This window comes from Geotrypetes seraphini, chromosome 5, assembly GCF_902459505.1.
Source record: "Geotrypetes seraphini chromosome 5, aGeoSer1.1, whole genome shotgun sequence".
Lineage (NCBI taxonomy): Eukaryota > Metazoa > Chordata > Amphibia > Gymnophiona > Dermophiidae > Geotrypetes > Geotrypetes seraphini.
In genome coordinates this window covers 125139509-125165957 of record NC_047088.1, presented here as the reverse complement: position 1 = coordinate 125165957, position 26449 = coordinate 125139509, and the positions used below count along the sequence as shown (strand labels likewise).

Genomic DNA, 26449 nt, shown 5'->3' with positions numbered 1-26449 from the left:
TCCGGTAGCGCATTCCATGTATCCACCATCCTCTGAGTGAAAAAGAACTTCCTGGCGTTTGTTCTAAACCTTTCCCCTTTCAATTTTTCTGAGTGCCCCCTTGTACTTGTGGTTCCCCGTACTTTGAAAAATCTGTCCCTGTCTACTCTTTCTATGCCCTTCATGATCTTGAAGGTTTCTATCATGTCTCCTCTAAGTCTCCGCTTTTCCAGGGAGAAAAGCCCCAGCTTCTTCAGTCTGTCAGTATATGAGGGGTCTTCCATACCCTTTATTAGCTTAGTTGCTCTTCTCTGGACTCTCTCAAGTACCGCCATGTCCTTCTTGAGGTACGGCGACCAATACTGGACACAGTACTCCAGGTGCGGGCGCACCATTGCACGATACAGTGGCAGGATAACTTCCTTCGTCCTGGTCGTGATACCCTTCTTAATGATGCCCAACATTCTGTTTGCCTTCCTTGAGGCTGTGGCGCACTGCGCCGACGCCTTCAATGATGTGTCTACCATCACTCCCAGGTCTCTTTCAAGGTTACTCACCCCTAGCGGTGATCCCCCCATTTTGTAAGTGAACATCGGGTTCTTTTTCCCTACATGCATGACCTTGCATTTTCCTATGTTGAAGCTCATTTGCCACTTTTTGGCCCACTCTTCGAGCGCTGTCAGATCTTTTTGGAGATTTTTGCAGTCCTCCTTGCTTTCAACCCTGCTGTATAATTTGGTGTCATCCGCAAATTTAATAACCTCACATTTTGTTCCTGCCTCCAGGTCGTTAATAAATATATTGAACAGGAGCAATCCCAGCACCGACCCTTGCGGAACTCCGCTCGTGACCCATTGCCAGTCTGAGTAATGGCCCTTTATTCCAACCCTCTGTTTCCTATCCGCCAGCAAGTTTTTGATCCATCGGTGTACCTCCCCTTGCACCCCCGTGGTTCCATAGCTTCCTTAGCAGTCTTTCATGTGGTACCTTGTCGAAGGCTTTTTGGAAGTCAAGGTAAATGATGTCTATAGATTCCCCTTTATCCACCTGGCTGTTTACCCCCTCAAACAAATATAATAAGTTAGTGAGGCATGACCTGCCCTTGCAGAAGCCATGCTGGCTCAGCTTCAGCTGCCCAGTGTTTTCAATGTGTTCCCAGATGCAGTCTTTAATCAGGGCTTCCATCATCTTTCCCGGGACCGAGGTCAAGCTCACCGGCCTGTAGTTTCCTGGGTCTCCCCTTGAGCCTTTCTTGAAGATGGGCGTGACATTTGCTATTTTCCAGTCTTCCGGAATCTCTCCAGTTTTTAAGGATAGGTTGCATATTTGTCTAAGTGGCTCAGCTATTTCGTTCCTTAGTTTCTTGAGTACTCTTGGGTGAATGCCGTCCGGACCAGGCGATTTGTCGCTCTTTAGCCTGTCTATCTGCCTTTGCTAACCTCTATTTGGACCAGATTTTCATCCTGATCTCCTTTTACGATCTCCTCGGGTTCCGGAATGTTGGTTGTGTCCTCCCTCGTGAAGACTGAAGTGAAGAACTCATTTAGTCTGTCAGCTATCTCCTTTTCCTCTTTTACCACTCCCTTTCTGTCTCCATCATCCAAGGGTCCCACTTCCTCCCTTGCTGGTTGCTTCCCCTTGACGTACCTGAAGAATGATTTGAAGTTTGTTGCTTCCCCCGCCAGTCTCTCTTCATATTCTCTTTTTGCTTTCCTAACCATTCGGTGACACTCCTTTTGGTGTTTTTTGTGCTCCTTTTGGTTGTCCTCTGATTTGTCCTTTTTCCATTTTTTGAATGATGCCTTCTTGTCACTTATTGCCTTTTTCACTGCATTTGTTATCCACACTGGATTTTTTGTTCTATTCATTTTGCACCCTTTCCTGAACTTTGGGACGCACAGGTTTTGTGCTTCGTGCACCGTGCCCTTGAGTAAGGTCCAGGCTTTTTCTACGGACTCCATCTTTCTTGCGGTGTCGTTGAGTTTCTTACCCACCATTTTCCTCATGGCATCATAATTCCCTTTTTTGAAGTTCAGTGCTGTCGTTGTAGTTCTTTTCACCTTTGATGATCCAATTTCTAGCCTGTACTGGATCGTGTTGTGATCGCTGTTTCCTAGTGGGGCTAGTACCACCACCTCTTTAGCAGGCCCCCCATGTCCGGTGAAGATTAGGTCAAGAGTGGCATCTCCCCGTGTTGGTTCCGTGACCAGTTGTTCCATGAAACAGTCCCTCGTGACCTCCAAGAATTTGGTCTCTCTCATGCAGTTTGAGTGCCCTATACTCCAGTCTATTCCCGGGTAATTGAAGTCCCCCATCACCACCACACTTCCGCTTTTGCATACCTGCCCCAGTTCAGCCTCCAGATCCTGGTCGATTTCTTCCGTTTGTCCCGGTGGGTGATAGTACAGACCGAATTTTATGTCTGCTCCAGTTCCTCTGGATAGCTTAACCCATAGTGATTCCAAGTCATCCGCCCTTGCTGTTGTTTCCATCCTGGTTGAAAATATGGAATCCTTTATACATAGCGCTATTCCTCCACCTTTTTTGTGTGGCCTATCTCTCCTGTAGAGTTTGAATCCTGGTAAAGCCACATCCCATTTATTATGTCAAGGCCCTTTTTGTTGGCTAAGACTTCTAACTCTCCCATTTTAGCCTTTAGGCTCCTAGCATTTGTTGTGTATAGGCAATGTAAGTCCCGGTTGTTTGCCTCTTGCCGGTTTTCCTCGTGGTTTGGCGCTCCTGGCGACCACCTCGTGAGTTGCCAGTCCCCAAGCCTCGTCTTGGTCATCCTCCTCCTGTGGTGTGTCTGTTTCGTCCTCGGCCTGCTTCCCCATTTTAGGTTGTCTTTTTGGTTTCCGTTGTTCTCTGTTAGTCCTGTTTGCCAATTTCATTTGTGCCCTAGACCCCTGCAATTTGTCCCTTGGTCCTTCCTCCAAAAATTCCCACTCAGTTCTGAGTCCTCCTTTACAGTGTCTTTGTTCAATGTCCTTGGCCTTGGGCATCTGCATTGTGTCCTTAGGTCCTTGTCCCAAAATTTTGTCCCGATCCATTTTTTACAATGTCCTTGCTCAATGTCCCTGGGCCCCTGTATTGCATCCTTAGGTCCTTTTTCCAAAAATTCCCACTCAGTCCCAAGCCCTCTTTTACAATGTCCTTGCTCAGTATCCTTGTTTGATACTTTTGTCCGATGTGTCAGATCGACTGTCGGCTTTCCCCTCTTTCTCAGTTTAAAGCCAAGTCTATGGCGCTCTGGACGTTGCGTGCCAGCATCCTCGTCCCAGTCGTGCTCAGGTGCAGTCCGTCTCTCCTGTAGAGCTTATTTTTTCCCAAGAAAGTTGTCCAGTTCCAAACAAAAAGGAAACCTTCCTCTTCGCACCATCTCCTGAGCCAACCGTTTATTGCTTGTAGTTCACTCTGCCTCCTTGTGTCTGCTCTCGGTACTGGCAGGATCTCTGAGAAGGCTATCCTCCTTGCCCTCAGTTTCAGTTTCCTCCCCAGGATCCTGAACTGATCAGTTAGTACAGTCCTGTTGTAGTCCCTCCTGCTGACGTCGTTGGTTCCAACATGGATTACTACAGCTGTCTCCTCCGTCTCAGCCCCTTCCAGGATCCTCTCAATTCTGTCGATGACATCTTTCGTTCTTGCCCCCGGGAGACATGGATGAAGCAGGAAACTACAGGCCGGTGAGCCTCACTTCAGTTGTTGGTAAAATAATGGAAGTGTTGCTGAAAGAAAGGATAGTGTACTTTCTTGAATCTAATGGGTTACAGAATCTGAGGCAAATTTGGCTTTACAAAAGGTAAATCGTGCCAAACTAACCTGATTGAATTTTTTGATTGGGTGACCAAAGAGCTGGATCGATGACATATGCTAGATGTAATTTACTTGGATTTCAGCAAAGCCTTTGATACAGTTCCTCATAGGAGGCTGTTGAACAAACTTGAAGGGCTGAAGTTAGGACCCAAAGTGGTGAACTGGGTCAGAAACTGGCTGTCGGACAGACGCCAGAGGGTGGTGGTTAATGGAAGTCGCTCGAAGGAAGGAAAGGTGAGTAGTGGAGTCCCTCAAGGATCGGTGCTGGGGCCAATCCTGTTCAATATGTTTGTGAGTGACATTGCTGAAGGGTTAGAAGGAAAAGAGTGCCTTTTTGCAGATGATACCAAGATTTGTAACAGAGTAGACACCAAAGAGGGAGTGGAAAATATGAAAAAGGATCTGCAAAAGTTAGAGGAATGGTCTAATGCCTGGCAACTAAAATTCAATGAAAAGAAATGCAGAGTAATGCATTTGGGGATTAATAATAGGAAGGAACCGTATATGCTGGGAGGAGAGAAGCTGATATGCATGGACGGGGAGAGGGACCTTGGGGTGATAGTGTCCGAAGATCTAAAGGCGAAAAAACAGTGTGACAAGGCAGTGGCTGCTGCCAGAAGGATGCTGGGCTGTATAAAGAGAGGCGTAGTCAGTAGAAGGAAGAAGGTGTTGATGCCCATGTACAGGCCCCACTTGGAGTATTGTGTTCAAGTTTTGGAGACCATATCTGGCGAAGGACGCAATAAGACTTGAGGCGGTCCAGAGGAGGGTGACGAAAATGATAGGAGGCTTGCGCCAGAAGATGTATGAGGAGAGACTGGAAGCCCTGAATATGTATACCCTAGAGGAAAGGAGAGACAGGGGAGATATGATTCAGACGTTCAAATACTTATAGGGTATTAACGTAGAACAAAATCTTTTCCAGAGAAAGGAAAATGGTAAAACCAGAGGACATAATTTGAGGTTGAGGGGTGGTAGATTCAGGGGCAATGTTAGGAATTCTACTTTACGGAGAGGGTAGTGGATGCCTGGAATGCGCTCCCGAGAGAGGTGGTGGAGAGTAAAACTGTGACTGAATTCAAAAAAGCGTGGGATGAACACAGAGGATTTAGAATCAGAAAATAATATTAAATATTGAACTAAGGCCAGTACTGGGCAGACTTGCATGGTCTGTGTCTGTATATGGCCGTTTGATGGAAGATGGGCTGGGGAGGGCTTCAATGGCTGGGAGAGTGTAGATGGGCTGGAGTAAGTCTTAACAGAGATTTCGGCAGTTGGAACCCAAGCACAGTACAGGGTAAAGCTTTGGATTCTTGCCCAGAAATAGCTAAGAAGAAAAAAAATTTAAAAATTTAAATTGAATCAGGTTGGGCAGACTGGATGGACCATTCGGGGTCTTTATCTGCAGTAATCTACTATGTTACTATGTTATAGACTGAAGCTGCAACAAACCCAAGCTAATATTATGTCTATTAAGGCCACAGACGGTTCCATTTTGCTCGACGAGGCGAATATACAATGGAGATTTCTATCAAGAGTTGTACACCGCGGAAGAGGATATTAAGGAATACTTGCAGGATTTAGATTTGCAGTCTTTGCCTCATAGGTTGGATGGCGATATATCTGTGAAGGAGGTGCTACATGTGATCCATATGTTGAAGCCAGGAAAATCTCCAGGGTTAGATGGGTTCACGGGATCGTTTTATAAGAAATTTGCGCCTTTAGTGGCACCTTTGTTGGCGCGGCTTATCAAGTCCCTAAAAGACAGTGAGCAATTACCTTTCTATATGAGATTAGCAGGGATTACGGTGCTCCCGAAACCTGGGAAGGATGCTACTTTATGTGGCAGTTATAGACCCATTTCCATTTTTGAGCATTGACACTAAAATTATTGCTCAGGTTTTGGTGGATAGACTGGCGATCATATGCCAGTGCTTATTCACCCTGATCAAGTTGGGTTTATTGGGGGGAGATAGGCGGCGGATGGAATTCATAGGGTGTTGAATTTGGTGTGACATGCACAGAGAGGGGTCTCTGTGGGTAGCAGTAGCGGTGGATGCAGAAAAGGACTTCAATCGCATTGATTGTAAGTTTATGGAGGAAGTTCTGCGATGGATGGGGCTGGGACAGAGTTTTATCTCCTGGATTCTTACTTTGTACCATAGTCCGATGGCCTGTGTCAAAATAAATGGGGCTTACTCTACTTCATTTGAGCTCTATCGGGGGACACGACAAGGGTGTTCGCTCTGGTGATTGAGTCTTTGTCACAATGGATACGATAGTCGCACCATGTGCAAGGTCTTCCCATACATGAGGTGGAACACAAATTATCCTTATTTGCAGATGACATCCTAGAAATTGTAAAGGGCTCGGATCGGTCCCTTCTGGCCCTTCAGGATCTTATGAGTGGATATGGGCAGCTATCTTGGTTTAAAGCAAATATAACTAAAATGGAGATATTGACTATTTCAGTGCCACCTCAGGAAATCCAAGAGATACAGCATCTGATTCCTTTTCGGTGGGTGACGGGTCCCATTCACTACCTAGGGGTTCACATGGATGCTGATTGGTCTTCTTTGTTTCATCTTCATTATGTTCCGATGGTTTCCTCTTTGGTACAGGAGCTATCTAGATGGGATAAATTATACCTCTCTTGGATGGACAGAATGGAGGTGGTGCGGATGATGGTAATTCCTAAGTTTTTGTATTTATTTCAAGTTCTTCCTATTGAAATCCCTAGAGTTTATTTTCAATGCTGGCATAGGATCCTACTTAACTTTATATGGGGGGGTCAGCACCCCCGAGTGGCTCGGTATGCCATGTTCAAGTTCAAGGGAGAGGGGGGCTTGGGTTTCCCCAACTTGGAAAAGTATTTTCAGGCGACACAGATTCAGGCAGTGGTGGATTGGCATGCTACTCCACTCAAACTATGGGTTCAGGTGGAGCAAGGGTTGTTGGAGGGTGTGAGAGGCATTCATGCATTAGGCTACTTGCCTTGGGTGGGTTTAGGGGATAAGGACTTCGGGGCTCTGGGTAATCAATTCACTAGATGGATGTTAAGAGTATGGAAAGGTATATATAAGAACTTAGTGGGGAAGGCTCAGGGGGGTACATTTTCTTCTCTTCCGTTTGCGCCTGACTTTCTCCCGAGTCGGGAAGGGGGCATTTTTAAGCGCTAGGAGTGGATTGTATTGGATTGTAGTGGATTGGATTGCTTTGAACAGTTCTTGGAGGGGGAAACAATTATGGCATTTCCTGAGGTTCAGGATCAATTTCAGCTGGAGCAAGGGGACTTATATTTCCTTATTTGCAGGTGAAAAATTATCTCATGCGGGCTTGGGTGAGGGACCCTAACGTTCGACAGAATTCCCCATTTGAATTGCTACTTGGGGCCCCAGTTCGCCAGGGCTGTATTTTAGTTTTGTATGAATGGTTACATGCTGATAGCGATCAGAAAACATCCTATATGAAGGCATGGGAGGGAGACCTGGGATCACGTATACTGGGGAGGAATGGGAACAGATAGCTTTGAGGATTCACCACATAGCGGTGGCGCCACAGTTGGTAAAGAATACCATTAAGCTATTGGTGCAGTGGTATATTATACCGATAGTGCTTAGCAAGATGTACACTTCATGTACAGATGACTGTTGGAAAGGGTGCGGCCAGTGGGGCACATTTTTCCATATGTGGTGGGAATGCCCCAGACTTTTGGGTTACTGGACCCAGGTATTTGGGTATGTTGGACAACTTTTACAATGTCAGATGGTAGTGAGGGATGAAACTGCATTATTGGGAGTGATTCCCAGAGGGGTGGATAATAATCAAGACAAGATGGCTTGGCTGGCATTCACAGCAGCCAGGCTGGTGTTGGCTTCGCTTTGGAAGAGTCCTCATACCTTGACATTGATGAGGGAAAAATTGGGTTGGGTTTGTGAGGAATACAGACTTTCTGCTATATTGACACGTCGATGGCAGCAATTTGAGGATATATGGGGTAGATTTTTGGTCGTGGAGGGTACTGACCCATGTTGATTCGAGGGGGGGGTCCTCTTGGTATGCTGGGGCTTTGGTCCTTATATTGCTATACTTTATCATGTTGCGGTACAGGGCTAGTGGTACTAAGGGAGGAGGACTCTATGAACAGTCTCTCCGGAGGGAGGGGGAGGTTTTTGGGTAGGAGTTGGGGGATGTTTCTTTGGGGGCTTAAGAAATTGGTTAACACTGGTAATAAAGTACTAGGGTGGTTATTATTTAAGAGCTGTTTCTGAGATATGCACTATTTTGTTGTATGTTCTTTGGGTTGTATTTGCAGTGTTTAAATAAATAATTACAAAAAAAATAGAATGGAATGTCCAATACAGGCTCAGCAGACTACGTTAAAAAGGTTTAATAGCTAATAATTCACTGATTGGATGCTGGGCATCATAGGATGATATCAACCCTATGTGAGAGCATATCATCTACCTGTTCCACAGAGAAAGTGAAATTGCTCATTTGCAAGAAAAGTTCTCAAATGCATATCAATCACTGACACAAACCCTATCCATCTCCTCTTTGAACATTACTTAGCAAAATAAAGATGGGAAGGCCACAGGGTTGCTTGTCCCTCTAACTGCAGAAGCAACTGCAAATCTTCAGTATAGACCTATTAAACATTATCAGAAAACTCTGGAATAAAAAATTTCTTTCAATGCTTGCTATCGCCATACTTCCAATGGTTGCCAATCGCCATACTCCCACTGGTTGCCAATTTCATACCGAATCACATATAAAATCCTTCTACTAACTTTCAAGTCTAAAACCTTCAATAAACTAGAATTCATAAATAGATTAATAATTCCTTATACACCTAATAGAGCACTCAAATCCCCAAATCAACATCTTTTAGTTATACCATCACCACAGCAGATAATACATGACACCATACGTTCATTTGTATTCTACACTACAGCCCCTCAGTTATGGAATTCAATGACTACTCACCTTCAGGAAGTAAACTAAAATCGAATGATTTAAATCAAATCTAAAACATTTCTCTTTAAAGATGCATTTGACTTATAACATATGACAACTAGTTCCATCTTCTATCACAGACATTAATTCCCACACCTAATTGTATTACCCTTTTATGTCTTCCTATCCTATTTAAAATTGTATTCCCCCCCACAACCTCCTGTAATTTTCATTAGTTTTAGTGTCCATGTAAATACATATACTGTTTTTATATAATGACAAATGTTTGTATATCCCCCTTTTGTTATGGTGGGTTTTTTTTTTTTTTTTAGAAATTTTATTGTAAAACCACTTAGAAATTTGATAAGCAGGAAAACAAATTTTAATAAAGCTTGGAAACAGAGGAAAATCAAGCAAATCATCTTCTGTCTTCAGATATTATCTGTTAACCTTAATAAATCAAGTTATTCAGATGTGCGACAGTTGTCACCAAACTGGCTAACCACTGGGAAAAAAACAAAAGTGTCTGTTTTGTGACTCACCATCAAGGAACAAGATGTGTGGTCCAAGAGATATAGATCCTTACCAAATGCAAACAAGATCATGGTTGCCCTGTCTTGAAACAGAACAGCCCAGCAGGATGGAGGACCTGTTTACAACAAAATAAAGGCGGCTTTTCATCTAATTTCAACATTTGTCATGTTAAGCCAAGACATGCCTTTTCAAATGATTAATCATGCAAGTCTTACCTGGTATATCTGGCATCCGGCGCAGCTTAAGATCATCAATATTCGTGGTGAGGGTAAACCGAGAGGCTTTGGTTAGTATGGCTACACCAGTACCGTACTCAGTATGGAAAACTCTAGCTTCCACCACATGGTGCTGAAAAACCTCCTGCAACAAAGGAAAAGGAAAGATTAGATTCTTACCTCAATCTTCTTTCTGGTAGAAAGGCACATCAGTCTTGACCAGTGGGCTATTCTCCTCTTACCACAAGTTGTGTAGAACATATCATCTATCTTTCTCAGCTCCACCTCCTTCCTCATGGGCTGGGCTGTAGCTCCTCAGGTTGTCTCAAAGCAGTTGTAAACCACTCTAAAAGATCAGCAGCTGCTTACCACAGCCAATGTATGCAGACAAAATCATCAAATGAATTTATCTACAAAAAGAAGTCTTAGAAGCCACCCTTCCTAATCAACCAGAACTGGTGAACACAAAGAGATGATCTGAGAGACAAGAATCATTCATGGCCTCAAGGTAACAGAGCAGGATGCCCTTCACCACCCCATTCCCCGAACCCATGGGATGTGATTTAGCCCTTTGGCTCAAATGAGCTGGGGTGTGGCAGCCTATTAAGATGGACAGCTTTTTGTGGTATGTGCAAGCATAAAGTAAATATACAACCACAAAAAAGGGAGGAATGGAGGGAAGTATTATGCAAAAATTTAAAAATATCACTCCCAAACACACAAGCCAAGAAAGCTAGCTTATTACTTAAGCGAAAGCAAAGCCTCAGACATACGGAGAGGTGTATCCACACTCTTCCACCCAAGCATCATAGGCAAAAACTTTCGCACAAGTTTAAAGTTAGCAGGTGTGAGCAAAAAAAAATAGCAGAGAATAATTAATGGTAAAAACCACTGAACACAAACAGGCCAGGTCGATGATCATTTTGTGGCCGGTAACCACTGCTTCAGGGCCTTAGCGCCAAATCCAGGCTATCAGTATGCAGATCTTAACTGCTGCTTTCAGTTAGGGTCTGCGTACTGATAGCCTGGATTTGGCACTAAGGCCCTGAAGCAGTGGTTACTGGCCACGAAACAATTGTCAGTCTGGCCTGTTTGTGTTCAGTGGTTTTTACCATCATTCATTCTTGGCTATTTTTTTTGCTCCCACCTGCTAACTTTAAACTTGTGCGAAAGTTTTTTGCCTATGATGCTTGGGTGGAGGAATGTGGATACACCTCTCCTTATGTCTGAGGCTTTGCTTTCGTTTAAGTAATAAGCTAGCTTTCTTGGCTTGTGTGGTGCTTTTGTTTTGGAGTGATATTTTTGAATTTTTGTACAAGCATAAAGTAATACACAGTCACTAAAACTTTTACTATTGTTCGAAGGTTATTACTAGTCAGGGAGAATATAAGATAAGGATTCAGTCCAAGAGCAAGTAAGAAAGGTTTGATATAAAAAATTGGATAAAAAGGATACAGAACCAGTTAGACAAATATGGGGATAAATTATAAGACATGTGCTCTGGCTCTGAGGAGAAAAAAGAAAAGATCAGTAATCCATCTTGAGGTATGCGAACTGACAAGCTCTATTGATTTGTAGTGAAGGTTAGAGAAAATGCAGACCAGATTCCTCAGTTAAATTCTTAGAGGCTACTGTCCAGTTTGGTCCAGGAGGTACACCCTGGAGACCTGCTGGAAGACATAGCTTGGCCTCTGACCTTGCTGCTGTAGAGACCCACATTCCAAGAAAAATAAAGTTAGAGACACTAATTGGATATATATGATGCATATATGAATATATGTATCAAATATTAGTAAGCTATTGAAATATAAGTTAGTATTTAAATAAGTAGAAACATTTAAATGCCTTAGATTAAAATATAGCTACCTCAAAATGTATTAGATGACTTGCATAGGGAAAGTTAGATTTATTTTAAAGTTAATTAGCCACTCCTCTTTTTCACTATTGAAACAAGAACTACAGTGCACGCTGTTAGATCAATTAATAGGATATGAGAGAAGCAGATGAATTTTAGGATCACAGAAGAGGGACAATTTAAGGCTGTGTGCATGAATATTGTAATATTAGAACTGTTTCTTTTGTATTTCTTTTTTATTATTGAATGTATATTTAGAAATTCCTTTGTAAGGGGAAAACACACCCTCCCATACAAGCGCCTTATATGGTATCAAATATCTTTGACCAATTATATGAAGGTAGAAAAATGTCATCATACTGGGTATACAGGTAAAGAAGGCAGGACGACATATGAGACTGTTTATCAGAAAGATGCATACACTCTGATTAGACTGTCTCCATTGTACAAATGCCTTTTGAAACAAGATTATTCTATTATTTTTAATAAACAATATTTGATTGGAAATATTTGTACAATCATCATTATTTCTGGGCCACTTCGGCAGAGTTAGCAGGAAACTTTGCTCAGATGGAATGCGGGTAGCCTGACTTCCTGATTTACATGGAAGGCTAAAATCACTTTTGGCAAAAAGGAAGGTACCATGCACAGAGAGACCTCAGCCTCTGTAAATCTGAGGAATGGCTCTCTGAACGAGAGCACCTACAACTCCAAGACTCTTCCTGCTAAGATGACAGACACCAGAATAACTTAATGGAAAGATCCATTAGAGACGCCTCCTGCAAAGGCTCAAATGGAGCCTTACTGAGGCCCTACAAAATAATGTTAAGGATGCATAACGGAAAAGGTTGCCATATAGGAGGATGCATCCTGCACGTGCCCTTCAAAAATCTTGCTACTTCTGAATGAGAAGCCAGTGAAACTTTCTCCACTCAAGCCCTAACACACAAGAGGCCTAGCACCTGCAGTTTGGAATAATGCTAGGGCCACTGACATCAGAGCTCTTAAAGATTCTGCATTCTCATTAGCACACCAGTGCTGAAACATTTTTCAAGCCTTAAGCATAGGTTGCAACAGTTAGTTACTGGTTTCTTAGACCTTAGGATAGAAGCTATGCCCACCTCTGAGTAGCCCTTCTGTGCCAATGACACATGCTCAAGTGCCATGCCATAAGTGCCGAATCCTCCATGGGAACCGCACCCTGTGACAGAAGGGATGAATGATTTGGCAATTTGAGACCCTTGACCCACTTCTGGCGCACTAGATCTGTGTACCAAGGCCAAAGCAGCTAATCTTGGGCAACCAGGATTACCAACCTCGGGTGACTTGCTATTCTGCAAATGACCCGGCCTATCCTGGGCCACAAGAGAAACATGTGCAACAGCCTTCTTTCTAGCCACAGTTGAACAAGAGTGTCCAAATTGGCACTTCTGGTCTTGAATCTTCAGCTGAAGAAACAATCTATTTTCTTGTTAACTGCTATAGTCATCAGATTGAACGTCGGTTGTCTCTATCAAAACACAATGCTGTCAAAGGACTTCCGGGACAACAACCATTCTCCCAGATCCAGTGCCTGTGGGCTTAGATAGTCAGCCTGCACATTGTCCATGCCTACTCATGTACTGCTGAAAGAGCCTGCAGTGGACTTCTGCCCAATGGAACAACTATGCCTCTAGTCATAACAGAACACTCTTGATGCCTTCCCTGCCTATTGATATAGGCCACCAGTGCAGCATTGTCTGCGAAAACCCTTACTGCTGTGCCTTTCAGGGACTTCTCCAATGTGTATAGCATCAGATGAATGGCTCGCAGTTCCAGCTGGTTTCGAGATCATTTTCTCTGAGAGGGCGATTAGCGTCCCTGAACTGGATGACCCTTGTAATGATCCCCCATAAGTCATACAGATTGGCAACTGTCATCAGAATCACCCAAAAGGATACATGGAGTGACATCCCTCTTGTTGGAGCTACCAATGCAAAATGATGAATCTTCACCAACCAGGACAGTGGCGTTCAGATTTAATACACCCGACCTATAGGGATTATCAAGATAATATCATGTCCAGAAAGGACGCATATCAGCTTTCGCCCAAGGGATAACCTCTGTGGTTGCTGCCATCGACCCTAGCACCTGGATATAGTGCCAAGCCATAGGAGCTGGCATTGCCCGGAGGTCTGACATCTGGTGAGTGAGCTCCAGTTTGCGTGGCTCTGAAGAAAACACGGTTCTCTGCCATGCTGAAACAGATTTCAAGAACTCTAGAGATTAGGTCAGCAATAGGTGGCTTTTCTGGAAATTGATAATCTAATCTAATCTAAACCTTAAGTTTATATACCGTATCATCTCCATGAGTATGGAGCTCGACACGGTTTACAAGAACTTAAAATAGTGGGTAGAGAAGAATAAAAAAGGATTACATGAACTTATGTGTAGAAGGGAGGGGAGAAAGGGGGAAGGATAGAGTTACAATTTGCTGAAAAGCCAGATAAGCCAACCCAGGTCCTGCAACAGCTGTACAATTTGTGCCACTGCTTTTTCTCCATTGGACATGGATGGAGCTCTGATCAGCCAATTGTCCAGGTACAGATACAACTGGATCCCTGCTTTGAGGTGATGCGCCACTATCATAACCATCACCTTAGTGAAGGAGTGAGGCGCTATTACCAGACAGAAGGGAAGCGCTGAAGAATGGAATGTCTCCCCCATTACATTGAATCTCAACACTGAACTCTGAGGACTTTCTTAGAGATCAGACTCCACAGGTGACCTTTGAAAGGAGGAATGCTGGTCTAGTGCCTAACCCTCAGTAAGCCTGGTTCTAAGAGAGAGGTTGTAGAGACACAGCATTAAATTTAGTTTTCAAAGAAACCTGTGAATCGCATATATAATTTGCATATATTTGTTTAAGGAGAGCTTTTGAGTCTGTTTAGGACCTTTTGGAGACTTTGGGGAGTAGTAAGTGGGAGACAGGACTGGAAAAATGTTAAGTCACGCCAAGCATGTTATATTTCCTAGGGGTGTGAATCCTCTCACTCTAACTGAAAAACGCTCCTTGAGGAGAGAACTTTGGCTGATTTCAGACTCTTAGTTTAAGACTGAACTCTGAGGACTTTCACAGAGATCAGACCCACAGGTGTCTGAAAAGCAGAATATACTAATGCTCAAAGTATGGGAAACAAGATTCTAGATCTAGAAGCTGTGATAGAAGAAGATGAGTTGGATATAGTGGCGATCACAGAGAATCATGACTGGGATGTAGTTATACCAGGCAATAATCTGTTCAGGAAAGACAGGATAGGAAGAAAAGGAGGGGGAGTAGCATTATTTGTTAAAGATCATATTAAAGCCCCACAATTGCAGGATCTGAAAGGCAAGGATCAATTTGGAAAGAGAAAATAGTAAATATATTTACATTGGTGTGATATACAGACCTCCTTCACAAACGAAAGAAGTGAACAGAGATTTAATAATAGACATTCAGAATATATCTAAAAAAAAGGGGAAGTTTTACCAATAGGTGATTTTAACATGCCAGATGTTGATTGGAGTATCCCTACTGCAGCAGTCTCTGATGTTACAGGGTATGATCATCCGGCATCCAGTGATCACTGCATGGTACAGTTTAATATTAAGACAGTTATAGAGTAGGCTCATTCAAAAGTAAAGGTTCTAGACTTTTAAAAAACTAACTTTGTTCAGATGGGGGATTATGTGAAATAATTGTCTGGATGGGAACATCTGGAAGGAGTACAAATGTGGTGAGCAAAACTGAAAGGAGTTATTGTAAGAGTGACAAACATTTTTGTGAGGCAAAGAAATAAAAGGAAAAGAAGACCTCTTTGGTTATCAAAAGTAGTAGTTGAGAAGGTAAGGAATAAGATATTAGTTTCATAAACTACAAAAGATTGCAGAAAGAGGAAGGCAGGATAAAATATCTGGAAAAGTTGAGAGAGGCTGGTCGAGTAGTCAGGAAAGCAAAGATACAAATGGAAGAAAAAAATAGCTGACACGGTAATATGAGGAAACAAGACTTTTTTAGATATTTCAGTGAGAGGAAGAAGTGCAAAAGTGAAGACTCAAAAGTGAAGGAGAGAAATATGTCGAAGCTGATAAAGAAAAGGCTGAATTGCTTAAAAATATTTTTGTTCTGTGTTCATGGCTGAAGTGTCAGGAGCGGAACTGCAGAAGACAAACACGAATAGGCATGGACGAGTGATAGACCCTGATCGATTTTCAGAGGGTTGTATTTGTAAAGAGCTAGCTAAATTAAAGGTAGACAAAGCGATGGGGCCAGATGGTGTAAATTAGAGGGTGCTGAAGGAACTTAGAGAAGTTCTGGTAGCTCCGTTGACTGATCTTTTCAATGCTTCTCTAGAGTCAGGAATGGTATTGGAGTACTGGAGAAGGGTGGATGTGGGCTCTCTACACAAATGTAGAAGTAAGGAAGAAGTAGGGAATTACAGGCTGGGAAGTTTGACTTCTATGGTAAGAAAATTAATGGACATACTTTTTAAATAGAGAATGGTTAAGTTTCTGGAATCCGGTGGATTACAGAACCGGACGCAACATGGATTCACTAGAGGTAGATTTTGTCAGACAAATCTGATCAATTTCTTTGACAGGGTGACCAGAGAATTGGATAGAGGGAGTGTGCTAGATATGGTATATTTAGATTTTAGTAAAGCCTTTGACAATGTGCTATACAGACATCTAATAAATAAACAGTGCTCTCAAGATGGGCCCCAAAATAAGAACATAAGAATTGCCGCTGCTGGGTCAGACCAGTGGTCCATCGTGCCCAGCAGTCCGTTCAGGCGGCGGCTCTTAGGTCAAAGACCAATGCCCTGAGACTAACCTTACCTGCGTACGTTCTGGTTCAGCAGGAACTTGTCTAACTTTTTCTTGAATCCCTGGAAGGTATTTTTCCCCTATAACAGCCTCTGGAAGAGCGTTCCAGTTTTCTACCACTCTCTGGGTGAAGAACTTCCTTATGTTTGTACAGAATTCCCTTTTAACTTTATTAATAATAATAATAATTTATTTTTATATACCGCCATACCCGGGTGTTCTAGGCGGTTCACATCAATCAATCATAATACATACAGTATAAATAGATATATAAAATTGAAATCTAAAATTTCAGCAAAGTTAAAAGCTTACAGTGGGAAGATACAAACAATTTAAAATGAGATAAAAATTAAGTAAGTAAGTAATAAGATACAGTCTGTTGAATAATTGGTTTTTTATCTGTTTTCTAAAATCAAGGTAACAGGAAGCTTCTAAAGCAATTTTGGCAAGCCATGTATTCAGTTTGGCCACCCTCTCGTTCTCTCTAACTTGGAGAGGGTGAACAACCTGTCTTTTCTCTACTAAGTCTATTCCCTTCATTATCTTGAATGTTTCGATCATGTCCTCTCTCAGTCTCCTCTTTTCAAGGGAGAAGAGGCCCAGTTTCTCTAATCTCTCACTGTACGGCAACTCCTCCAGCCCCTTAACCATTTTAGTCGCTCTTCTCTGGACCTTGTCGAGTAGTACTGTGTCCATCTTCATGCACGGCGACCAGTCCTGGACATAGTATTCCATGTGAGGGTGTACCATGGCCCAGTACAGCGGCATGATAACCTTCTCCGATCTGTTCATGATCCCCTTCTTAATCATTCCTAGCATTCTGTTTGCCCTTTTCGGACAGCTTCTTTGACTTGTTGACTAGTACTCCCAAGTCTCTTTCCTGGTGGGTCTCTCCAAGTACTGCACCAGACATCCTGTATTTGTGTATAAGATTTTTGTTACCGACATGCATCACCTTACATTTATCCACATTAAATCTCATTTGCCGGGGAGAAGCGGGAAGGCTGAAGAGTAAGTTACTTTTCTTTTTTAGGATTGATTGGATGAGGCTGGGGTAAGGGGGATATGGGGGGGGAGACAAGGTGACCTGGGGAAAAAATTATAAGATCTGTAAGCCTAGGAAAGTTAGAAAAAATTGAAATGGAATTTAAAAGAATGTATGAAAGTAAGGTAAGATTAGGAAGTCTAAATGTGAACGGACTTAATATACCTTGAAAACACCAGCTGCTTTTAAATGAGATGAGAAGGTTGAAACTTGATGAATGCTATGTACAAGAAACGCATTTACAAAAACCAGTAGAAAAGATGGTCCATTTCAAAGACTATCCGGTGAGAGTTTGGGCCTCTAATAAAAAGGAGAAAAAGAAAACAGGGGTGGGAATACTATTTGAAAAAAAACTGAAAGTACTGACAAAGGAGGAAGGGAGGGATGAGGAAGGCAGATGGATTATTTGGGTGGGTGAATTAAAAGGGGTAATAAACATTGGTGACATTGGTGAACCGTTATGCGCCTAATAAAAATCAAGGGAAATTTTTTGAAGATCTTATGAGTATAATTTAAAAAAAAACAGGAAGGATTATTATTAGCAGGAGGGGATTTTAATCTGGTCTTGGATCCTCACTGGGATACTATGAGTACTAAAAGTGATAGAACGAAAAAAGATAGAAAACAATTAAAAAGATTTCTGGAAGTATTACATTTATTGGATGGATGGTGTAATATACATATGCTAGGAAGAGATTATACTGAAAATCATTGGCATATCAGAAACATGGTGGAATGATAACAAATGGGACACAGTACTACAGGGATACTATACAGAAGAGATAGAGTAGGGCAGAAAGGTGGAGGTATTGCCCTATATGTTCAGGATGGAGTAGAAACTGTTAGAGAGGCTACAACGGAAAGGACAGAAAAGCTGGAGTCCCTCTGGATCAAGATTCCTAGACACAATGGTGCAGACACAAAAATTGGCCTTTACTATCGACCCCCAGGATAGACGGAGGAGAAAGACTCAGAAATGATAAGAGGAAATTAAACAAGAATGTAAGACATGTAATGTAATAATCATGGGACTTCAATTTCCCAGGGATAGACTGGAACCTGAGAAACTCGAACTGCGGCAAGGAGGCCAAGTTCCTGGAAGCGCTAGGGGACTGCTTCCTGGAACAAATGATGGGAGAGCCGACGAGAGGAAATGCCACCTTGGACTTGGTCCTAAATGGCATTACGGGACCGACAAAAGAAGAAGTCACGGTCCTGCTGGGGACGAGCCATCACAACATGATCAACTTTAAACTTGACATCAGGAAAGGGAAACGTACCAAACCTTAACCACGACCTTAAACTTTAAAAAGGGAAGATACGATAGCAAGAGAGCCATGGTGAAACAACGGCTCAAGAAAAAGATGGACAAAGTTAAAATGGTAGATCAGGCATGATCCCTACTGAAAAATACTATCACAGAAGCACAAAATCTCTACATTCCGCAGATTTCCAAAGAAAGGAAAACTAAAGGCAAAAGAGAACTGGCATGGCTTTCTAGAGAGGTGAAGGAAGCCATAAAACAAAAGGACTCCTTTAAAAAAATGGAAACGCACAAAAACAACCGAAGCTTAGAGCAAACACAAAGATGATCAGAAGAAATGTCATAAGGCAGTGAGGGATGCCAAAAAGGACTATGAGGAGAAAATAGCACAAGAGGCCAAAAATTTAAAGCCCTTCTTTAGATACATAAAAGGAAAAAAACCTTCAAAAGAGGCGATGGGACCGCTGGATGACCAGGGAAGAAAAGGGTACATCGAGGAAGATAAACAAATTGCAGACAGACTAAATTCCTTCTTTGCGTCTGTCTTTACGAAGGAGGACACCGCAACAGTACCAGAAGCAGTGAAAGTGTTCAAAGGAGTAATAGAGGACAGCCTCACCATAGTAGAAGTGGACTTGGACCAGATATACTACCAGATCGACAATCTTAAAAGAGACAAATCCCCTGGACCTGATGGAATTCACCCGAGAGTCTTAAAAGAATTGAGGTTGAAATTGGAGAGCTTTTGCAAAAACTTGCCAACCTGTCAATTAAAACTGGACAGACTGGAAGGTAGTGAACGTCACGCTAATTTTCAAAAAACGATCAAGAGGAGAACCGGGCAACTACAGACCTGTGAGTCTTACGTCTGTCCCTGGAAAGATGGTTGAAGCACTGATTAAAGATAGCATAGTCCGGCACTTGGATACACATGACCTGATCAGAACCAGTCAACATGGCTTCAGGAAAGGGAAATCAGGTTTGACAAATTTACTTCAATTTTTTGAGACCATGAACAAACAAATTGATAGTGGAGAACCGGTGGACATAATATACCTGGACTTCCAGAAAGCGTATGACAAGGTTCCACATGAAAGACTTCTCAGGAAACTACAAAGCCTTGGAATAGAGGGAGATATACTAAGACGGATAGGCAAATGGCTGGAGAACAGAAAGCAGAGAGTGGGCATAAATGGGAAGTTCTTAGACTGGGAAAATGTGACTAGCAGTGTGCCCCAGGGCTCGGTACTTGGGCCCATCTTATTTAACATTTTCATCAATGACCTAGAAGAAGGAACATCCAGTGAGATCAACAAGTTTGCAGACAACACAAAGCTATGTCGGGCAATCAAATCGCAGAAGGATAGCGAGGAACTCCAGAGTGACTTGTGTCAGTTAGAGAAATGGGTGGAGAAATGGCAGATGAAGTTTAATTTGGAAAAGTACAAAGTAATGCATTTAGGCAGAAAGAATAAGGAACATGAGTATAGAATGTCAGGTGCAACTCTGGGTAAGAACGAACAAGAAAATGACCTGGGTGTACTAATAGATAGGACCCTGAAACCGTCGGCACAATGCGCGGCAGTGGCAAAGAAAACAAATAGAATGTTAGGCATGATAAAGAAAGGAATCACGAGTAGATCGGAGAAAGTTATAATGCCACTCTATAGGGCAATGGTCAAACCACACTTGGAATACTGTGTCCAACATTGGTCTCCCAACCTAAAGAAGGATATAAAACTACTGTAGAGGGTGCAGAGGCGAGCAACGAAGCTAATAAAAGGTATGGAGATCTTGGAATATGAGGAATACTTAAGAGACTGGGAATGTTCTCCCTTGAGAAAAGGAGACTGCGAGGGGATATGATTGAGACTTTCAAAATACTGAAAGGAATTGACAAAATAGAGCAGGAAAAAAAAAATTATTTACAGTGTCCAATGTGACATAGACAAGAGGACATGGCCTGACGCTAAGGGGGGACAAGTTCAGGACAAATATCAGGAAGTTCTGTTTCACGCAATGAGTGGTGGACACCTGGAATGCTCTCCCAGAGGAGGTTATTGCGCAATCCACCATTCTAGGATTTAAAAGCAAACTAGAGGCACATCTCCTTACAAGAAGCATAGAGGGATATGGGTGACTAAAATTACGCTAGGTGTTCATCTGGCTGGGCCTCCGCGTGTGCGGATCGCTGGATTTAATGGACCGAAGGTCTGATCCGGAGATAGCAATTCTTATGTACTTACTATTCTTCCCCACATAGAGTGTACTCCAGAATTGATATGATTTGGATGGATAAATCCTTAGAAGGTAAGCTAATAGATGCAAAAATAGAGGAAACCAGTTGGGCGGATCATGTCCCATTATGGGTTGACATAGCATGGAGATATACTAAAATGGTGACACAATATTGGAAATTAAATGATACTCTATTAAAAGATCCTAAGGTAGTCCAGAAAATAGAACAATCTATCAGAAATTTTTTGGATAATAATAGTACTAATTATTACTCACCTATTACGATTTGGGAATTTTTAAAAACTGTCTTAAGGGGAGAGTTGATTTCGATAGCTTCCTATAAGAAAAAGACCTGGGAAAAGGAGGAAAAAAGATTAAGAGAAAAATTGACATAAAAAGGGAATCAGTGGGGAACAGATCAGGACCCAAATAAAAGATTCGTATGACTTTAGGAAAAATGGAAGATGAAGATATTCAATTTAATATAGACCGCCTTAGACTTAAACATTATGAATTTGGGAACCTTGCAGGGTAATGCACATCGCATTAAAGTACATCACCAGCAAGGTAATATTATGGGCATACGATCTGAACACGGTGATCTTCTATCAAAAGACAAGGAGATCCATGACAGATTTGTGGAATTCTATAAGAAACTATATACATCAGAATATCAGGGACAGGGAACATCCCTGACACAATACCTGTCTCAGTTAGAATTAAACAAGCTTCAAGATTCAGAGGTCCAAAAATTGGAAGAAGATATAACTGAGGACGAGATTCGAGGAGTAATATATCAAATTAAATCAGGCCAGTCCCCAGGAATGAATGGATTCACAGGAATGTTTTATAAAAAGTTTATATCTTATGTAACTCCTATCTTAGCAAAATTATTTAACAATCTAAAAGATAGAGAACAACTGCCATATAGCACAGTTACTTACCGTAACAGTTGTTATCCAGGGACAGCAGGCAGCTATTCTCACAAGTGGGTGACATGATCCAATGGAGCCCCGATGCAGACACCTCACAAGCAGTCTTGCTTGAAGAAACTCGAAGTTTTAAGTCGCCCGCACCGCGCATGCGCGAGTGCCTTCCCGCCCAGCACAGGGCGCGTCTCTTCAGTTCAGATAGCTAGCAGAGAAGCCAACCTAGGGGAGGTGGGTGGGATGTGAGAATAGCTGCCTGCTGTCCCTAGATAACAACTGTTACGTTAAGTAACTGTGCTTTATCCCAGGACAAGCAGGCAGGTATTCTCACAAGTGGGTGACATCCAAGCTAACCAAAGCGGGATGGTGGGAGAGTTGGCAACTTAGGAGAATAAATTTTGCAATACTGTTTGGCCAAACTGTCCATCCCTTCTGGAGAAAGCATCCAGACAATAGTGAGAAGTGAAGGTATGAACCGAGGACCAAGTGGCAGCCTTACAATTTTCCTCAATGGGTGTAGATCTGAGGAAAGCCACAGAAGCTGCCATAGCTGTGACCTTATGGGCTGTGACTTTACTGTGAAGGGGTAATCAAGCCTGGGCATAGCAGAAAGAGATACAAGCCACCATCCAGTTGGAGATGGTACGCTTAGAGATAGGACGTCCCAACTTGTTCGGATTAAAGGAGATGAAAAGTTGAGGAGCAGTTCTGTGTGGTTTGGTACGTTCCAGATAGAAAGCCAAAGCACGCTTACAGTCCAGAGTATGCAGAGCTGATTCTCCAGGATGAGAATGAGGCTTTGGAAAAAACACTGGAAGAACAATGGATTGAGATGAAATTCCGAGACAACTTTAGGAAGGAATTTGAGATGAGTGCGAAGAACCACCTTGTCATGATGGAACACTGTAAAAGGTGGATCCGCAACCAATGCTTGTAGCTCACTAACTCGACGAGCAGAAGTGAGACCAATGAGAAACACAACTTTCCAAGTGAGATACTTCAGATGAGCCTTGTCAATAGGTTCATAAGCTGAGAAAGAACTATATTGAGGTCCCAAACCACTGGAGGTGGTTTGAGAGGAGAATTGACATGGAAAAGTCCTTTCATGAATCTGGAAACCACAGGATGAGCAGAGAAAGGTTTTCCTTGAAGTGGCTGATGGAAAGCAGCAATTACACTCAGATGGACTCGTATCAATGTAGACTTGAAGCCAGAATGAGAAAGGTGCAACAGATAGTCCAAAACTGAAGATAAGGAGGAATGTTGAGGCTCCAGATGATGAGAAAAACACCACGTAGAGAATCTAGTCCATTTTTGGGTATAGCATTGTCTAGTAGCAGGCTTCCGGGAAGCTTCCAAAACATCCCTCACCGCTTGCGAAAACTGGAGAGGAGTTATGTTGAGAGGAACCAAGCTGTCAGGTAGAGAGACTGCAGGTTGGGATGAAGCAGAGATCCCTGATGCTGTGTAAGCAGCGATGGAGACACTGGTAGAAGAAAGGGCTCCCTGCTGCTGAGTTGAAGTAGAAGGGAGAACCAAGGTTGTCTGGGCCACCGAGGAGCAATCAGAACCATGGTGGCATGGTCGGACTTAAGCTTGACTAGAGTCTTTTGAATGAGAGGAAATGGAGGAAACGCATATAGAAAGAGATTTGTCCAGTCCAGAAGAAAGGCATCTGCCTCGAGGCGATGAGGAGTGTAGATCCTGGAGCAGAACTGAGGCAGCTTGAAGTTATGGGGAGCTTCAAAGAGGTCTATCGGAGGCATCCCCCACAGAGAGAAAATGTGATGAAGGGGCGTGGAATGGAGAGTCCACTCATGAGGCTGCAGAAGACGATTCAAGTTGTCTGCTAAGGCATTGTCCGCCCCCTGAATGTAGACAGCTTTGAGGAAGGTGTTGTGGCGAATTGCCCAATCACAAACTTTCAGAGCTTCCTGACAGAGGGAGGCCGACTGAAAACCATGGTTCCTGAGCGCTGCGGCCACCACAACCAGACACTTGGTGAAGACTCTGGGTGACGATGTCAGGCCAAAAGGAAGCACTCGGTATTGAAGATGAAGATGTCCCACCCAAAATCTGAGGTATTGACGGGAGGCCGGATGAATGGGAATGTGAGTGTAGGCCTCCTTGAGATCCAGAGAGCATAACCAGTCGTTCTGCTCGAGGAGGAGATACAGAGATGCTAGGGTCAGCATGCGAAACTTTTCTTTGACCAGATATTTGTTGAGCACCCTAAGATCCAAAATAGGGCGCAGATCGCCCATCTTCTTCAGAACAAGGAAGTACCGGGAGTAAAAACCCTTGTTCTGTTGAGCCAAAGGAACCAGCTTGACAGCCCAGAGCTGGAGCAAAGCCTGAGCTTCCTGAAGAAGAAGGGCGGTCTGGGCAGAGGAGGAAGGATACTCTCTTGGAGGATGTTCCGGAGGAACTTGATGGAACTGAAGAGAGTATCCCTCCCTTACAATGGAAAGGACCCAGAGGTCGGTGGTAATAGTCGTCCATCGGTGGTAAAAATGATGGAGACGTCCTCCGATTGGGGGAAAAACGGGGAAAGGCAGAACGACTGACGTTATAGTAACATAGTAGATCACGGCAGATAAAGACCCGAATGGTCCATCCAGTCTGCCCAACCTGATTCAATTTAAATTTTTTTTTTAAATTTTTAATTTTTTTTTTTTTAATTTTTCTTCTTAGCTATTTCTGGGCAAGAATCCAAAGCTTTACCAGGTACTGTGCTTGGGTTCCAACTGCCAAAATCTCTGTTAAGACTTACTCCAGCCCATTTACACCCTCCTAACCATTGAAGCCCTCCCCTGCCCATCCTCCACCAAACGGCCATACACAGACACAGAAAGTGCAAGTCTGCACAGTAACTGGCCTAGTTCAATATTTAATATTATTTTCTGATTCTAAATCTTCTGTGTTGATTCCACGCTTCTTTGAACTCCGTCACCGTTTTCCTCTCCACTACCTCTCTCAAGAGTGCATTCCAGGCTTCCACCACCCTCTCCGTAAAGTAGAATTTTCTAACATTGCTCTTGAATCTACCACCCCTCAGCCTCTGGTTTTACCATTTTCCTTTCTCTTGAAAATATTTTTTTCTCCGTTAATACATTTCAAGTACTTAAACGTCTGAATCATATCTCCCCTGTCCCTCCTTTCCTCTAGGGTATATATAATCAGGGCTTCCAGTCTCTCCTCATACATCTTCTGGCGTAAGCCTCCTATCATTTTGGTTGCCCTCCTCTGGACCATTTTCAAGTCTTCTTACGTCCTTCGCCAGATACGGTCTCCAAAACTGAACACAATACTCCAAGTGGGGCCTCACCAACGACGTGTACAGGGGCATCAACACCTTCTTCCTTCTACTGGCTATGCCTCTCTTTATACAGCTCAGCATCCTTCTAGCAGCAGCCACCGCCTTGTTACACTGTTTTTTCGCCTTTAGATCTTTGGACCCTTTGGGTCCTAACTTCAGCCCTTCAAGTTTGTTCAACAGCCTCCTATGAGGAACCATATCAAAGGCTTTGCTGAAATCTAAGTAAATTACATCTAGCATATGTCTTTGAACCAGCTCTCCAGTCACCCAATCAAAAAATTCAATCAGGTTCGTTTGGCAAGATTTACCTTTTGTAAAGCCATGTTGCCTCTGATCCTGTAACCCATTAGATTCAAGGAGGAACACTATTCTTTCTTTCAGCAACACTTCCATTATTTTTCCAACAACTGAAGTGAGGCTCACCAGCCTGTAGTTTCCCACTTCATCCCTGTGACCACTTTTGTGACCACATCCGCTCTCTCCAATCCCCGGGAACCACTCCCGTCTCCAGAGATTTGTTGAACAAGTCTTTAATAGGATCCGCCAGTTCAGCGTTCTCTCTGAGCTCTCTCAGTATTCTGGGATGGATCTCGTCTGGCCCTACTTCCCCTTCTACCGAGGTGCCATCAAAACCTACTCCAGCCCATTCTGATCTGTCTTACCCTATACAGGATACAGATCATAGAAGTCTGTATATCAGCTTCAGTTCCCCACTGCTGCATCTGCCATTTAAGCACCACTCCTGCACATTATAAACATAATTTTAGCTGTTAATCTGTCAAGTTTTGTTTCAATACTATCCACTTTCAGCTTCAGTTCCCCACTGCTGCATCTGCCATTTAAGCACCACTCCTGCACATTATAAACATAATTTTAGCTGTTAATCTGTCAAGTTTTGTTTCAATACTATCCTCTTTCTATTTAGGGATCCTTTGTGTTTATTCCAAGCATTTTTGAACTCAAGTCACTGTTTTTATCACCATGAGTGCATTCCAGGCATCCACCATTCTCTCTGTGAAAAAGTATTTCCTGATGCTATTATTAAGTCAGAGTGACATAAGAGAGGCAGATAATCTGCGATGACAGAAGGGTAGTAAAAAAGCACAGACCAAGCGGGAATATCGAGCAAAATAAATTTATGCAACATATGCCCGACGTGGCCATGTTTCGCCTGAAGGCTGCGTCAGAGGCATAACTAGAGAGGAAAAACAGCAAGTTTCTCTCTAGTGTAATAGTGTACAAAAACATCCAGAGAACTGAGACGGGACTCAGGCGTCTACACAACATCTACAACGGCACAGAGAACTGAGACGGGACTCAGGTGTCTATACGACGTCTACAACGGCACAGAGAACTGAGACGGGACTCAGGTGTCTATACGACGTTTACAACGACACAGAACAACCGCTCCTTACTCAGACCCTGAATAGACCAACAACTCTCAAGCGTAGAAG

At 43.0% G+C, this 26449-nt stretch overlaps 1 protein-coding gene across 3 annotated transcripts in view; it reads right to left on the bottom strand.

Moving 5' to 3' along the window:
- Positions 1–26449, bottom strand: part of VPS16 (VPS16 core subunit of CORVET and HOPS complexes) — a 1150777-nt gene that overhangs the window by 1036281 nt on the left and 88047 nt on the right. For all 3 annotated transcript variants that reach the window (XM_033944752.1, XM_033944754.1, XM_033944753.1), the window contains exons 5-6: positions 9498–9642; positions 9291–9397 (exon numbers count right to left, since the gene is read on the bottom strand). In XM_033944752.1, coding sequence (XP_033800643.1) covers positions 9291–9397; positions 9498–9642 — 252 coding nt within the window. The remainder of the gene's footprint in view (positions 1–9290; positions 9398–9497; positions 9643–26449) is intronic.